At 37.3% G+C, this 17967-nt stretch overlaps 1 protein-coding gene across 1 annotated transcript; it reads right to left on the reverse strand.

The window, feature by feature from the left end:
- Positions 1-1038: 1038 nt before the first annotated feature.
- Positions 1039-17766, reverse strand: LOC129759343 (macrophage mannose receptor 1-like). Its single transcript, XM_055756761.1, has 3 exons — positions 17299-17766; positions 9743-10162; positions 1039-1488 (listed from the first exon to the last, which is right to left on the reverse strand). Exons 1-3 carry the CDS (start codon positions 17764-17766, stop codon positions 1039-1041), a joined length of 1338 nt encoding a protein of 445 aa, XP_055612736.1.
- Between the last annotated feature and the right edge of the window lie 201 nt (positions 17767-17967).

Raw genomic sequence — 17967 nt, forward strand, 5'->3', positions numbered from 1 at the left:
AAAAAAAAAAATATTTTTTTTTCAATCTTTTTGTATTTTTATTTGAAAATAATGAACTTATTAAAAAATCAACTAAATTACGCTCGATTTGTCAAAATCCGACCATCTGGAGGGTCAAAACAGCTTTCAGAGCACATTTTCATATAAAATTTAACGAAAAATCAAATTTTGTGACGTGAATCCACTCATTCGCGCTGTTGTAACTCAGCTAGATTCCAACCGATTTCTATAAATTTTAGTGTTTCAGAATCGTCTTATCATTTTTAAAGAAAATCTAATTTTTTTATTTTAAAAAGAGTCAGAGTTTTCTCATAAAATTAAAAACTTCCCTTTTTTGTGACGTGAATTCACTCATTTGCGACTGTTTTTGTTCGCTTTTCGAACCAACTATATTGGATATAAACAAATTCTTTTTTCAACAAAATGAAGCCGTGTTTTTTGGCTTCTGAACATACTAAAAATATTTCCGAAAAAAATCATCCATATATTAAAATTATTGATTTTGTAAAAGTTGTCAAAAACACCACATTTTTCAACAAAAAACTGATCTTCAAAATCATCTAACACATGTGAATAAAAACTTTTTTCTCTTCTTTCCGTTGGTTTTGTGTGATTTGAATTATCAAAATTATAGACAATTTTGAGATTTTTTGATACGCGAATGGATAAAAATCACTTTTGAGTGGTACAAGCGCGTGGAATGTGTCATATGCGCGCATTAATCAGTGTTAGTAAAACTAGGCATCATAAAAGTAGCATAATCGTATACTCTTCATTTTCATTTTGGCCTATGTCTGGCCTTCATTTTTATTTTAAACCTATGTCAAATACAAACTTATAAAAAGCGGAAGTAACAGATTTTTTTAAAATAATAATTAACAAAAACAGCTTTTAAAAAATTTACCTTTGACAGATTTGGATGAATATGAACATTTAATCGGCACATAATGCAAGGGATGTAATATATTTTGAATTGGTTTACTATAACAACGATAAACCTATGAGATTTAAGTTGTGATCAATGTTTATTCAAATCATTTAACATGTTGAAGTTTTTTGTTGACACACAACTTTCTTAACAACCGAACAGTCAGCATCATTCCAGAATTGACTCTTCATCTCGATGCAGTGCTCAATCGAATTGGCGTTGTTGGGCTCTCCCGGATACCAGTTGGTGTAACCGAGTGGGCTCGAAACCGACTTCACGTTGTTGATCCACACATACGATCCCGTTGATCCAAGATCGATTCCTCCGGTCCACCAGTTTCCGTTCATGTCAGCGGAAGTCGCCAGCCGGAAGTTGTTGAACTCAGCATCCGAAGTGATCTGTGGCATCTGCATTCCTTGGCTTTCGCAGTAACGCCAGGCGGCCCAAAAGCTCAGCGAAGTCTTCATGTCCACGTACGGGTTGACGACTCGGCTCGATTTTTCCGGGGCAGATGCCACCGATGAAACCAGGACGGCCAGCAGGAGAACGCAAACCTTGGACTGCATGATGAGGATTTGATATGAGCTTTGGGAAGCTGATGGTGCATTTTATATGGGAAAATTGGGCTGTTTATTTGGTTTGCTTATCGTCTAAAACAATGAGCACGGGCTTGTTGTCGGTCATAAACATTCTTCTTTACGAAAAAAAAGTAAGTCATCACATGATCAACGCCATAAAGCTAGGTTCTCGATCCATCCAAAAATTAACTATCGCTTCGGGTTTGCTTATATTTACCATAGAAGATAGTACACAATAGCTTAAAAATTTAAATAACAGCAAAATCAGTATTATGAAACGTTTAATGTACAGACTCAATTTCACAATTGCGTATTGTTCCAAATGAAGCTTATCATTATCACGTCAGCATTTAATCATAAAAAGATTTTTATTGTGATTATTGTTACTTGAACACGTGTAATTTTCATTTGAAAACTAGCGCGAGCTTTCGTTACGTCGTATGACACAGAATGTTAACAAACAGTTTTATTACAAAGAAAAAAAAACCGATAACAAATAGTTGCAACTTTTTCCATTTAGAATATTTTTATTCTGTAAACATATTTTATGTGTAATATACAAATTTCGAAGTAGTTTTAATGTGATTTGCATCTGTTTTTTTGTGAATTCTTTAGTTATTTTATACAACGTAATGAAAGCTCACGCAAGAAACATGTTTGGGAGTTTTTAGAAATTTTAATACATATTACAGAAATCCAAATGTTTAACGGTCTCCAACAAAGTTAAGGAATAATTAAAAATCTTTTGAAAGGCCGAAGATGGTCTTTTAGTAAAAACTGTCAAAATAACGACATGTTGGACTGAGTTTTCAAAATATTATTATGTTAGAATATAAAAAAAAAATGTTCGAGCTCGTTAATACTGGAATATCCAGGCAATCTTAAATAATTACTCTAGAACCAGAGTACCTACTTAGGAAAAATCTGAATCAAGATTTTTTATCAGATTCTTCATGTAGATTTATTCGTTTGATAAAAATGAATTCTACTCAAAGCTGTTAAAAAAAAACTTGTTCAGAATTAGCTTAGCATAGCTTAGCTGGATTGTTATAAAAAAAATCTTGTTCAGACTTGATTATTTTTATAATCTACTAGCTGACCCGGTTTGCTTTGCTACACCTTTCCAAAACACATGATATTTTCAGAAATTATTCAAACTTCCATTGTTTTGTTGGCATTATTTCATTATTTTAAAACCGCTTTAAAATGAGAGCTGCAGCTGGAATTTCGAATTGCAACACAAAGATGACATAAACTAATTTTCTGGATTTTGATCTATAAATTGGTGTTAAAGATCTGATAATTTTAATCTGCTTTTTAAGCTTTGCCCTGAAAAAGGAGGGTCTCTAATTAATCGTACGCAAACAATCTAACTTATAAAATATGGTTGTTTTTGCTTGATATTCTCTGGATTTATGCTAAAAACTGATAAGAGAGCACCCCCTGTCCTTCCCATCATCCCCTGCTGAATGGAGGTCATGGTCTTTAATAATAATACCCATTTTTTCGTGCCCAAAAATCCTCTAATATCAAATATAACTCCATTGGTTGATAAGTTTTTAAGCTTTACAACATTATTTATAAGGAGCCCCCTTCTTTCTTCCCCTCTCTACACTGTAAAGCGTAAGGGTCCACAACATTCTGTTACGGACTAACCGTAGCAACAGTTTAAATACGAACCTTCATGTGCAGGGGCCTCGGATTTTGCATTGTATAACGGTTAGGGAAATTAGTAAAGATACATAGGTCCCTCGTCCCAACCAATGTCCCCCATCCCTCATCTGTCAGAACTCAGCGACAACATCATCTTTCGGCCGGAATACTGGCAACCCTTCTTCGATGACGTTTCTGGAGCGAGCGAGAAGACGCGCTGAAAGAAAACGGGTCAATTAAAGTGTGGTCGCTGATCGGTGCGGACGTCCAAATCCGTCCGCCTGCAAACCAGTAAGCAAAAAAAACCACGTGGTTCGTAGAAGGCACGAGTCGCATCAGCTGCCTGACACCGATCGAAGCAACTTCCTCAGACCAGTCCGGTCTCCAAGGACACCTCTGGAAGACAACCAACGGGCCCAGCCATCTAACGGCCCCATCCGGTCCCAGCTCCAAGGACCCTACGACCACACACAGATCTCGGTCCAGCCGATTGATTGCTCCGAAGGTCCGGGCTATCACCCTGCCCCTAGTTCCGGCGCTGCAGACCGTGGAGGTAAGCTTGGCGCGCCTTCAACCGAGTCATCGGGAGGAGGAATTTGTTTATTTGTTTATTTGTATAAAAAATCAACGGATCACATGTTGATCCAAATGATAACTTAATCCTAATTCACTTTCTAAATTTAAAATCAACTCGACACAGTTCTAGACACGTCTAATATTTTCCTCCGGAACACATTTCTCGAAACGTCAAAGTCAAAATGCTCAGCAAAACGATTAAAAGTTTTTAAGATTCCCACAAAAGCGCTGTTGGCCCCATAGTTGTTCAGACGAATGGGAACGTAAAGCTGCAAATGCTGGTTTCTTAATCCTCGGGGTCGTACACTAAGAGGGACAGCCTCCAGCAGCGTGGGAGAGTCAATTCTTGATGTCAGCAGGTCAGCCACAACCAGAGCTCGAGTAGCGTTCCTACGAACTTGAAGCGTATCCAAATCTATGAGGCGGCAACGATTTTCGTAGCTTGGCAGACGAAACGGATCGTGCCAATTCAGGTGACGTAGTGCATACCGCAGGAAGCGCCGCTGGATAGCCTCGATTCGTTCAGCTCCGTTCTGATAGAAGGGGCACCAGACAGCTGATGCGTACTCGAGGATGGAACGAACTATGCAGCAATAAAGACTTTTAAGGCAGTACACGTCTTTAAAGTCTTTGGCCATGCGAAACAGGAATCCAAGGTTTCTAGAAGCTTTGTCAACAACATAGTTCGTGTGAGTCTTGTACTCCAGCCGTTGATCGAGGATAACTCCTAGATCGTTGATGTGTTCGACTCGGGTGATGGTATCGCTTCCAAGGATGTACTCAGCATGAAGAGTGTGCCGCTTACGGGAAAATGTCATAACCGAGCATTTGCTGCGGTTCAAAGGCAGGCAGTTAATGTCGCACCAGTGAGCAAATTCGGAAAATTGCTGCTGTAAAAAGTCGATGTCGTCTTGGTTGTTTATGGCGTGAAAAAGTTTGAGGTCATCAGCATAAGCGAGTTTGGTGCCGTCCAGAAGCGAGAGTGCGTCATTGAAGTAGATTACGAAAATTATCGGTCCCAAATGGCTTCCTTGGGGCACACCTGAAGGGGCAGGGAATTGCCTGGAGAAGGATTCACCAGTTCGAACGGATAATTTCCGTCCCATTAAATAACTCCGGAACCAATCCAGAAGAGATCCACAGAATCCTAAGCGTCCGAGCTTTGCAATAGCAATATCATGGTTCACCTTGTCGAACGCAGCAGAGAGATCAGTGTAAATGGCGTCAGTTTGGGTCTTTCTGGCAAAGCAGTCTTGAATGAAAGATGTGAAGCTCAGTAAGTTGGTAGTTGTGGATCGTTTAGGCATGAATCCATGCTGGTCGTTAGAAATGTGAGGCTTGCAGAACGAGAAAACAGGATCCATAACAACCAGTTCAAAGAGTTTGGATATCGCGCATAGAGCTGATATCCCACGGTAGTTGCTAACATCTCGCTTGTCCCCTTTTTTGTGGACAGGAAACATATGAGCTTCCTTCCATAATGAGGGAAAAATTGCGTTGTCCAGCGATGATTGAAAAATATATTTGATGGGAGTCAGCAAAAGTGGCATAAAACGTTTTAAAAAAGTTGCTGGTATACCGTCCGGGCCCGTAGAGGTTGAATTTTTCAACTTTGCTGTCGCTTTCAAGATGGCTGCATCTTCAATAAGGAATCCATTCAAAGAAGAACCTAGAGGTAAAATATTCCGGACAGCCAGGGTCAGTTGCTCTGAAGAAATGCCCTCAGTTGTAAAGACGCTTGAGAATTACCCTACAATCCCGATAGATCCGGCAGTGCATTACCGGTCGGGAAAGTAGGGCGCGCTGGTAGTTCGGCCTCGGAACGGACCCTCCGTGGCGCTGGTATCACCAAGTGCGTCCATGGACCAGGCATTCCCCGGGAGGATCACACGACCCAATCACCATCTCGTCAAAGCGTGTGGCCATCGATGTCGCTCAGGATCCCGCCATCATACGCCGGCAAGTAACCTGTTTGTAAATGGGCCCCAACGTTCCCAAATCCCTCAACCCTTTCCTTTGAAATGAAACCCAAAATAAATTGATAGAATGTATATGTCGCTTTGTCAGTAACGTGTCCGAAACCCCCTTGTACATTTTGGGTTCTAGTTCCATCAGCTTGCTTGTCCCTTCTCCCTAAGGTCGTTTGTCCACTCCCCAGCAAGTGAAGCCGACCCTGAGGTAACGAGTGACTGAGCTAGCCGTCGTTACAATTCGTAGAAACATATCTCGTAACCAAGTACCTTTCCATGCCATATTTATTTCCATTTGTTGGTTTCGTTGCATAAATTTAGAACTTATGCTAACAAAATTGTATTGGACTCACCTCCCTCCTCCTATGTACCTCTCACTGAAAGGTGGATGGTGTGTCAGATATTCATAGAATCATAGCAAAATGATTTTCCATGTTAAGTTTTGTCCATTTCTCGGATTTTAGAAAAAAAAAGTTAAATGTAAGCCTTCTCTTCCCTGCCTGTATTCCCAACTCTATCATCCTACTGCAAGAAAGGAATTGATTCACATAGAAAAAGTATAGAAAAGTATTACTCAAATACTTTTTGATGCCAAATTTGGTTTCATTTTTTCTATTAATTCTTGAGTTATGCAAAAAAATTGTATGGAAGCCCCCCTTTTCCCCTTTATATCTTTCCGCTGAAAAAAAGTTGGGGCTTCAAATTATAATAGAAACATTTCTCGTATCCTAATACCCTCACATGCCAAAAAAGGTTCAATTTGCTCGATAAACTCTCCGGTTATACTGAAAACTGTAAGGGAGACCTCTCCTCCCCCCTTTCATCCACCTCTTTGAAGGAGTGAGGGATACCAAATATTCATAGAAGCATTTCTCGTACCCAAATATCGTTCCATGCCAAATTTGGTTCCATTTGCTGTTGTAGTTCTTGAGTTATGCAGTAAAAATTGTATGGAACTTCCCTCCTTCTTTCCTTTCTCCCCGCTGGAAGAAAGAAGGGGTCTCAAGCAATCATTAGAACATGTCACGTTCCCAAATACCCGCCCATGCCAAATTTGGTTCCATTTGCTTAATTAGTTATTGAGTTATGTAAAAAATTATAAAAGAGGCCCCTGCCCCCTTCATATTTCCCTACTGGAAAGAGGGAGGGGTCTCAGATAATCATAGAAATATTTCTGTATCCAACTACCCTCCCGTGCCAAATTTGGTTCCATTTGCTTTATTTGTTTTTGAGTTATGTAAATAAATATGAAAGAGGCCCCTCCCCCTTTATACTGGAAAGAGGGAGGGGTCTCAAATAATCATTGATATATTTTTCGTATCCAAATACCTTCCCGTGCCAAATTTGGTTCCAATATCTTAATTAGTTTTAGAGTTATATGAAAAATTGTAAGGTAGCCCCCCTCCCCCCTTACTATCACCACACTGAGGGGAGGGAGGCGTACCTTATATTCATGGAAATATTCCTCGTCCCCAAATACCACCCCATGCCAAATTTGATACTATTTGCTTGATGGGTTCTCGATTTATGCAAAAAATTGTCTATTGTTTGGGAGGCCCCTCCCCCCTTGGTGTTAGGGGGAGGGGTCTCAAACCATAATAGGAACCTTCTTCGGCCTCCAATACCTCCACCCGCCAAGTTTCACGCAAATCGGTTCAGTAGTTTCCGAGTCTATAGGGAACAGACAGACAGACAGACAGACAGACAGACAGACAGACAGACAGAAATTCATTTTTATATATATAGATTTTTGAAACATTGAAACCTCAAAAATACTTTGTAATAAATGTCTCATTTTTGATTTTTTAACATAAAAACACGAAATTTTTTTCTTTCCTTTTAAAATTGCCGTTCAAACTCGGATCCTTGGAATGGTTTTTAATTTGTCCAAGTAAAACTTTAAAAAAGCTCAATTTGACATGACTTTTCAAAAACTAAACCTCGACTTATGATTTAAAAAAAATCACAGATTCAACAAATTTAATAGGTTAAACGCGTATAGTTTTGCAGACATAAGTGTATGAAATAGGAAATGCTTCAATAAATCATAACTTGAACAGCAAAACACTCAATAAAAAGGTGGCTCCAGAGAACCTCTTTTTTTGCTCAGAAGCAACCATAAATTGTCAAGAATATTTCAAAATATTTGTAATATGAACTAAGAAAAAGAGCAATATTAGAATACATGTACCTACTGTTGAAAGTTCTGAAGTTCAATAAATCTGTTAAATGGAGTCATGGCCTCAATTTTCAACAGTATATTTTTTATAGAATAAACAGATGAAAGTTCAGGCCAATGAATGAATGACTTCATTTAACACAACTTAAGAACCATTCAAAAGAATACATACAAGAGTAATTTTTAAAAGTTCTTTAAAAAAACATCAAATGAGGAATCATTTAAGATTAACAACAAAGAGAGAGCATTGATAATCTTGAGGATGTTCTAATCAAATTCCTTAACAAAGTTGACCTAATTAGCTACACGAAGTTTTACGCATCCAAAATGTTATTCACTAAATTTCATAAGGCATTCATCCATCTTGATGTTTTCCGAGGGACTGAAAAGTATTAAGCCGTAGTCACTCGCTTTTATACGCAAATCTTTATCTTATCTTAAAAAAATGCTGCGTAAAGATAATAAAATTTAAATTTTCACAAATTTCGAGATAACCGTTTTCTCAAAATTCTGAGAAATTCAAACTTTTTCTTCCTACTTACGTTAAATTGTTTGAATACGTTGAAGATAGATAAGAGGATGGCAAAAATTACGGAATCATTCTCCAAACAATCGTGAACTTGACACTCAAGATGGAATTACTACTTGGGTAAGTGTGTTTGAAGAGTGTATAAGCCTCTTCAAACACCGGCTACCTTATCTTGGTAAACATTAGCAGATGTTCATCTGATTACAATTAATCAAAACATACATTTATAAAAAAAAATAATTCTGCCTGCCTGTCTGTCTGTTTCTCTATCTGTCCATATAGATTCGAAAAGTACTGAACCAATTGCTTTGAATCTTGACAGGTAGGTGCGATTGAGGCCGAAAAAGGTTTCTATTATGGTTTGGGACCTCTCCTCTCTCTGGAAGGGAGAGGAAACAAATACCAAATGTGTGCATAACTTGCAAACCATTCAAGCAAATGGTACCAAATTTGTCATTGAAGACTTTTTGGGTACGAGAAATTTTTTTATAAACCTCGCATGAGCTTTCATTACGTCGTATGAAACACCTTCAAGAACTCACAGAAAACTGCGGCTATATTTATCAAAAGAACTTTAAAATTTGTATTTCACATATAGAAGGAAACTGCGCCTTGTTTATGTCAGTTTTCGTATTTTAACGTAATAAAACTGTTTGTTTACATTTTGTTTCAAACGACGAGCTCACACAAGAAATATTTGATATCCTGCCCTCCTTCCAGTTAGAAGACAGGAAGGAAGAGAGAGTGTAACTTACGATTTTTCACATAACTCGGGAACTAATAAAGCAAATGGAACCATAAATGCCGCAGCCCGTGGCGTAGAGGATAGCTTTCAAGTTTTCTAAGCCAGCGGGTATGAGATCGAATCCCGGTCACGGCATACATAGTACACTTTCTGTGGGTTGGTGGTTTTAGCATTTGTAAGATGCTAGCCAGCATATCCTCGAAGGATGTACGCTTAGAGTTAAGAAAAAGGAATCTCTTCGAGGAAACATCAAGTTTCATTGAGATCCTGTATGTGTTTGTGTTCGTTAAAAAAAACAAATTTTGTATGAGTGGATATTCGAATACAAGAAATTTGTTTTTGGTTATCTGAGATCCATCCCTTCTTCTAATGAGGTGATATGAAAAAGGGAAGGGGTCTTCCTCTGAACGGATTCGGAACAAAAAAAAAAAAGGATTCAGTAAATTAAATATACATGTCAAGGTAAGAATTATTGGAAATCCATAAACCTTGTGAAAGTGAATACCCAAGAAAAACAATTGCGTAATTGGAAATTTCCAGTTTATTGAAACCTTTCAACAAGTTGAAGTTTTTTGTTGGCAAACCACTTTCTTAACAACCGAACAGTCAGCATCGTTCCAGAACTGATTCTTCATCTCGATGCAGTGCTCAATCGAATTAGCGTTGTTGGGCTCTCCCGGATACCAGTTGGTGTAACCGAGTGGGCTCGAAACCGACTTCACGTTGTTGATCCACACATACGATCCCGTTGATCCAAGATCGATTCCTCCGGTCCACCAGTTTCCGTTCATGTCAGCGGAAGTCGCCAGCCGGAAGTTGTTGAACTCAGCATCCGAAGTGATCTGTGGCATCTGCATTCCTTGGCTTTCGCAGTAACGCCAGGCGGCCCAAAAGCTCAGCGAAGTCTTCATGTCCACGTACGGGTTGACGACTCGGCTTGATTTTTCCGGGGCAGATGCCACCGATGACACCAGAACGGCCAGAAGGAGAACACTAACCTTGGACTGCATGTTGAGAGTTGGATGATTATGTGAAGACGATGGTGCATTTTATATGGGAAAATTTTGCGAATTATTTAGTTGGTTTATCGCCAAAACAATGGGATAATAAACCGTATTACAAACAGTGCATTGAACATCATTTCTTATCATGAAAAATTTGATTCAATTGTTCTGTGAATCAAATTCTGTAAATAGAAAAAAAAAATTCCAACGTATAGTATTTGTGATCATTCACGATATCTTTTAACCAAACAACAGGTTTTGTTAAAATATTAAAATAACAATTATCAGAGACGCGCGTATCAGCATCATCACCAGACAATGAACAGTGAGGATTTTCGAGCCAAAAAAGGTACCCTATTCAGGCAAGAACGCCTCGCATGAAAAAACAACCATTTTTTCTGTAAAAAAACACGAGGAATCGAATGGTTTACACCGTTTTCTGATAAAATTACTCTTAATTTCTCATTTTGCTCGATTTTCCCTATGTTTTGGATCTAAAGTTATAATTCCGATTGTATCCATCTACCTTGCAACAAAAAAGTCATACAAACCATATTTATTTTTGTTGAAATATTTGCTGAAGCGTTTGATGTACTCAAATTTTTTTTTTACTACGACAAAAGGCTCATTTTGCCTCTTTTCCCCTAAATTTAAGATTTTTTTCAAAGAAATGTAGTCAAACAAAGTGTAATTCAACAATTTTTTATCATGAATGATTATTTTCGGTAGATTTATTTATATTCTAGCTAATCGCGTCACTTATTTGCACAAGAATGAATATACATGGCTAAATATCCCCAACTTCCCCTAGCTTTTTAAATTTATGTATTTATTTCACTGTAACAATTGAGCAATTCACATACAGTGAGCGAAATAAGAATAGCACCACTATGTGTTTTGCTTGTTGAAATATGAATGATTGAAAATTACGAAAATTTTCTTCCACAGTTTGTTCTGAATTACTTAACGGATAAATTAAGCATAAGTTTACTTTTTTTGAACGTAGCAATTGGCGTTGAACCCCAAAAATGTGAAAAAAGGGTGCGAAATAAGAATAGAACCACTTATGTTTTTCAACAAAAACATGATAATTTTTGAAAATTTACTATGTAAAAGTGAATAATAATGCTTCTACGAATTATTTGAATAGATGAATGCATTTTAAGGAGTTTTCCAGAATTCCAAAGGTTTTAAAAGAGGGGTTTAAGAGATGCTCCTCCAGCGTTAAGGAATTTGATATTTAAGCTGTTATTATTTACCAAACTACTTACCTTCTCCATTAAAATGACGTGAAATGATGAAACAAACATTCCCGATTAATTTTGAATCAGAATAAAATAGGTTGGAAATCAAATTTTTTGATTTTGTTCAGTAAACCACACATTTATCCAGTTTCAAGTCGTAGATGGCAGCACTATCATGCGGTTAAAACCAAATTTAGTCTCAATATTGATTTTCCAGGTTTATTTCGGCCCATATTCATCAATTTGAGGTATTTTCCCATCACAATTTTGTGGAAATTCACTCTGCAGAAAGCTTTTGCGGATTTGTAAAAGAATCACCAGCACAAAAATGTACATCCGCCAAAATTCCTGCTCGTCTCCCCTTCCGATTCAATAGCAAATCCTACTAATAATACTGTTAGCCGTCTGGTCCATCAAGCTGCATAGCAAAGTACCTATAACTTTGTTCTGATAATCGGTCCAAAGAATTCACTTTTAGTGGCCTTGATGCAATTCTATTTTTTTTTTTTGGATTTAGTGATCTTAGAATTACCAAAGCGTTCACATGCTACATGTATTTATTTCTTGACCAAAATCATCCAGCACTCCCTAATTAATACCGGATATTCGAAAATGGTCATGAATTAGGTTAAATAGCAAGATAGTGCTGCCATCTATGACTTAAAACTAGAGAAATAGTGTTTGACTATTAAAAAACATTAGTATTATTGAATTCCAACCTGCTTTTTGGATTCAAACTCAGCCTCAAATCTATTTTTCATCATTTTGCTTCATACTTATGAACGTTAATGAAGAAATCAGGCAGTTTGATAAAGTTTTAAAGCTCAAATATCAAATTCCTTAACGCTAGAGGAGCATCTCTTAAAACCCCTGTTAATACCTTTGAAAACCTTTGGAATTACGGAAAACTCCTTAGAATGCAGTTATCTATTCAAATAATTCTTAGAAGCATTATTATTCACTTCTACACAGTAAATTTTTAAAAATAATCATGTTTTTGATGAAAAACTCAAGTGGTTCTATTCTTATTTCGCACCCTTTTTTCACATTTTTGGTCCTCAACGCTAATTGTTACGTTCAAAAAAAGTAAACTTATGCTTGATTTATCCGTTAAGCAATTCAGAACAAATTATGAAAGAAAATTTTCGTAAATTTTAATCATTCATATTTCAACAAGCAAAACACATAGTGGTGCTATTCTTGTTTCGCTCACTGACTGTACCAACTGCGAAAACTAAGTGTTTTAGTGTAAAATTTGTCGCTAAATCGAGTGGTGTACAGCGCTTAGTGCTCAACTTACGAGAATGGCCACAATCACTCCGATTTCCTCTAAAATCGAGCGATATGTGAAAAATAAAATCATTGTAACAAATGACGAGGCATCAGAAAATGCACAAAAATGATTGAAACAGGTGTAAAATTTATTGCTGAATCGAATGATGTACACCGCTTAGTGTGCAGTTGACGAGAAGAGCCTCAATCACCCCGATTTCCCCTAAATTCATGCAGTTTCCAGGAAAAAAAGTAACAAACGGAAATGCAAATATGAGAAAAACATTGAATCAGGTGGAAAATTCATCGAATGAAGAACACCGTTTAGCACTGAGTTGACGAAAAAAGTTTCGTTCCCCCCAATTTATCTTAAATTCATTCATAAACTCATACAATATGAACCAAAAAATCGTAGTAACAAATGAGAAAACATCAGAAAAGGTACAAAAACATGAAAACATATGTGAAACTAACTGTTGAATAAAATAAAGGACTTATTAAAATAAACACTTATTTATGTATGATGTGCAATTATTCTATGCTCCATCACGTTGATAAGCTTTTTGATAAAAATAAGCTAGCACGTAGCTACTTTTTCGACATTTCATACATAATACAAAAAAAATACATTTTATATGAGACAAATTTAGGAATTCTGAACCTACTTTTTTAACTCGATATCATCAATGATTATGAGAATTTGATCAAAAAATTCAGATAAGGTGACCTGTAAACTGTTTATTTTGGTCAATAAATTGGATTTTTGCCGGTGGACTTGTGGTGTGAAAAGGCTGATAAAAAAACGAACGCTTTATGAAAATCAATTCTTCGACACCAGGAATAGTTTGTCTGATAATAGCACAAATTTGCTAAAAAAAATCGAACTTATTGAACACCCTGTGTATCATTGCAGTCCTTCATATAACGCCCAGTTGGTGTAGTTTTCGTAATGTTTGTATATTGCCTCCACATTGGTAGGCAAATTCTGTTTTTTCAACTTTCATACAATCATTCTACAATCAGAGGACTGCTATGAAAGTAATGTGCTAGTAATGAAATGTGTACGTGTACAATTTGTCAAGTGGTTTTGAGACAATGAAGTTCCTTTAAAAAATGTTTTGTGCAGTATCGAGAAAAATCCAGGCGAGTCCCAGTGGGAGACCCGAAAACAGCTGGAAATCAACTATTTGACAAAAGCTTACATAGATATTTGTTCAAGAAGTCCCGGAGGACCAAAAGTGAGCTGAATTTGAATAAAAGCGAAGATGATTGTCTCCGTGAAGATAAGGAATGTAAGAGGTTTTTTCAAGCTCAATCCAATAATATCAGTCAGGGAAGTGAGAAAAAAGATTTTTTTTCTGACTGGTTTACTAATAAACAGGCCTGACTTTATTTTCATATGGTAAAAAAGCAGTCCACTGGTAAAATAAACAAAATGCGGTGGTCAAATCGTGCTCAAAATGTTTGCAGTGCTAGTGGGGAAATATTTTGAAAAATTTTGAACTTTTTGAATTTTTTCCTGCCAGAGACTTTCGTTGAAAAAGAACACTGGCTTCAAAGAAAATTGCCTCCATACTATGTTTTTGTTGGATCTGGAATCGTGCCATTACGCAAAAACTGTGATGGAGTGATAAAAATCAAAAATGTTATTTTTGTGCCGAAGGACGATAATCGGAAAAATTCGTCAAAATTCGTCGGTCGAAGTTATAACCAAATGAAAAAAGAAATTATTTGGATATTGAACTTCAGGATACTGTAAACGTTATCAAAACTAGGTTTGATTTGAAAAAATTGTGGTTCAAATAGAGGCGCACGTGTTGCCCTAAAAGTAAAGTCAAAAAATTTCTTCATTGGACGCTATCTCTAAACCCACTAGTAAAATCATCACGAAAAATTGCACATGTGAACATTACATTACCAGGTTGCTTCTCAGCAAATATCATTAATTTGGGTTCGGAAAAAAAACTTTTCTTCCAATCAATTATATAATGTCGCGGAGCATTTGATGAAAGACTTCCTTCACTTATCATTGAGTTGCCTGAAAGTGAAATGCGTTGTAATTTGAAATTTGATCCTGAAGTCAAGCCAACTGGCCACAGATGTTACGTCTTTCTGACGGCATAAAGCATGGATCACTACAAATCTGGACGCACTATTTATTTTACCATAGTGCTCCTAGTTGTCGGATCTAGAATGTTTTGGCAGCACTTTGTAGAAGAATGTTTCTTCTACCAGTGCTAAAAATTTCATCACGATTCGTTTTGTTTCAAAAAAGTTACACGTGATGGAAGCCACGAGATGAAAATAAATTTTGAACACCCACGTCGAAAACCCGACGTGGTCGGGTTCAAAAATCGCGAAATCGTTAAAAATGGTCAAATCAACCGTGTGTAGCGTTCTCAAACGTTTCCGGAGATGCGTACTATAGATCGGCAGGTTCATACCAAGCGTCATAGTGGAATTAAGGATCGGAAACTGCATTTGAAGGTGTTGAGAACGATCAAGGAAAACACAGGGTAGTCGGACTAAGACATTGCCAAGAAATTCAACGCCGACCGGTGCACCGTCAGCAGAATTCGTCTACGCGAAGGAATACGATCCTATCGGACCAGTAAGCAACCAAACTGGACATTGAAGCAGAATTTAGTAGCCAAAGGACGTGCCCGCAAGTTATACAAGAAGATTCCAACGAAGTTCGACGGATGCATCCTCATGGATGACGAAACGTACGTGAAGATGGATTTTGGGCAGCTTTCTGGCCAAAAATTATGTAAAGCCACTGCAGTGGTGCACTGCACTGGTCATGGTGATGTCCCCGGCTACTTCAAATTCGTTTTTGCTGATAATTTTGAAATAAAGTGTTTGATCTGGCAAGGAATTTGCAGCTGCGGACGAAAAATTCCGGTTTTTGTGAAAAACAAGACCATGGACTCCAAAATTTACAAGGAGGAATGCCTGAAAAACTTTTTTTTTTCGTAGGGAGAAGTGTTCCTAAATGCGCCTATTGGGTAATATGCGCATACAGCCGATTGGCGATATGGCTGGAGATTCAACGTATCTAATCAGTGCAATTTGAGGGTAATACGCTATTGAAACATGGCATGAAGAAATTTGATTGTTATATAAAGCCAAAAAAATGTAAAAATTCAAACAAAATTTTTGTCAGTTTTGTTATAATATATTGAACTTTAATTATCGTGCATACAGATTCTGTGAACAAAAATTTTAATGGGTTTTCTTTCTTATTCATCTGGAAATCGGAAATTCAACAAATTGAAGCTTTTGGCAAAGTTGTAAATGATCAGATATTGGAATAAGAGACAGGTTCTGAATGCCCATATCAAGGCAGGTAAAATGCCTATATCAACAAAAATAGATAAGTCTAAAATTTTTTTTACTTTGTATTATTTAAACATTGAATCAACGCTCAAATCATGATCTTACAGCGAAAAAAGAAGAACTTCATACTGTTCCGATGAAAAGACGATATTAACAAAATATTACCATGAAATATGGCCATATGGCATACCTAACTATGTTTCATGCAAAAGAACTAGTGATGTAAAAAAATCACCAAAATTTCAGCCTTGACGTATGCTTATCATCGGTTTCTACCATTTTCAATTAAATAATATCAAAAGTGTTAATTAAATATAGCTAAAAACATAAATATGCGCATTTAGACCGCCAGTTTCGGAAATCGGCTATTTTGACTTCTTTTATTATAAAATTATTTTCACAAAAACTGTAAGAGATTTCAACAGAAAAATTGCTCTATCGTATATAAAAAAGATGTCCGCTCATGTGTATACAGTTTTCAGACTCCTATCTATTGGAATATGGGAGAAAATGAGTACTTTCCTTAATATGCGCATATAGCCCGCCCCTCCCCTACATTAGATCTCACAAAGGACTAGTTAAGTTTTCGCCAGATTTGGCAAGCTGCCACTACAGCTAGGAGGTTCTACAGTGGTATTGAGCCAACGGGTGGATTTTGTCGAAAATGACATCAACCCACCCAACTGCCCTCAATTCCGCTCTATCGAAAAATTTTGGGCAATTGTCAAGCAGAAGATGAAGAAGAATGGTAGGACAACTCGGGAAGCAACAGAGATGAAGAGATTGTGGAACAAAATGGCCGCTGAGGTCAGCGAATAGGGTGTTCAAACTATAATGAGTGATACTCAACCAAAAGTTCGAAAATTCATCAAAACAACATCGGAATGATTTTTTTATTATTTTTCCTTTAAAGTGCAATAAAAACCCTACGTTTCAAGTACAAAACATTTTTATTTCGTTTATATAGCTCCGAGATAGACCTGTTTTAATGCGTCCAGATTTGTAGTGATCCATGCTTTATTTACAAACAAAGCTATAATTCGATCGGTTCGAATGGTTTTGCGCAAGTGTCGCAAATGGAAAATCATTCAGAATAGGTTATCATTTATTCAATAACGACGATAAATCTTATTTTAAACGGCTTAAATTATCATTTTTACACGATTTTATATTAGCTGGGTCATTTCGAAAGAATAGAAAAATTGATAAGAAAACCGTTGTTGGTTACAAAAATGAAGAAGGAGTTAATATGACTGTTGAAACATCATTTTAATCACATACACAAGTATCTTTCACCTGGCACGCAATTTTAAAAACATTAGCACAATCACTACGGTACCAGAACCGATTTTGGTGCAGGAGACAGTTGCCACCAGTAGGTGCTGGCTCTCCCTGGCCCCAGTTGTCATGCCCGTAAGGGCTTTGCAGCAGCTGACCATCGTCGATCCAAACCCAATGATTCCAGCCATCAAAAGTGACTCCGCCAATCCACCAGGAACCCTCCATGTCCGAGTCGATGGCCAACAGGAACTCGACGGCTTGGTCATTTGATACTATGCGGGGCATCTGCATTTTGTGAGAATCGCAAAGGTCCTTGGCTGTCGAGTGATTTCCCTCCATCTGCATATCCACGTAACGTTGCGAAGAACGACTAGAAATCGCAGGAATCTTTTTGGCTTCTTTGTCAATCGCTTGAGCGCCATTCAAGATGGCAGCCCAGCCAAAGGCAAGGAGAAAAAATTGTACCATCTTGGCCGTGTCGAATTCGAACTACAAGTACTGTTGTTTTTATACCATAGCTATTGAGACCAGTATTGATAATCCTTTTCGATTCAGATACAAGAGGGCATTTTCACGGTCCTTGAACTTCTAATACAAGCGAGGAGTAAATAAAGCTGGATGCACTTTACATTAAAAAAAAAGACTTCAATGTGCTTATGTCTATCGTTT

This window comes from Uranotaenia lowii, chromosome 1 (assembly GCF_029784155.1).
Source record: "Uranotaenia lowii strain MFRU-FL chromosome 1, ASM2978415v1, whole genome shotgun sequence".
Taxonomy (NCBI): domain Eukaryota; kingdom Metazoa; phylum Arthropoda; class Insecta; order Diptera; family Culicidae; genus Uranotaenia; species Uranotaenia lowii.

Bases quoted from the DNA above. Each gene is read 5' to 3' on its own strand.
- LOC129759343 (XM_055756761.1), bottom strand. From the start codon at position 17,766: ATGGTACAATTTTTTCTCCTTGCCTTTGGCTGGGCTGCCATCTTGAAT. The intron at 10,163-17,298 runs GTATGTGATTAA...CTCAACATGCAG, and splicing joins GCCAGGTGAAAGATACTTGT to TCCAAGGTTAGTGTTCTCCT. The intron at 1,489-9,742 runs GTTTGCCAACAA...CTCATCATGCAG, and splicing joins GTTCGGTTGTTAAGAAAGTG to TCCAAGGTTTGCGTTCTCCT.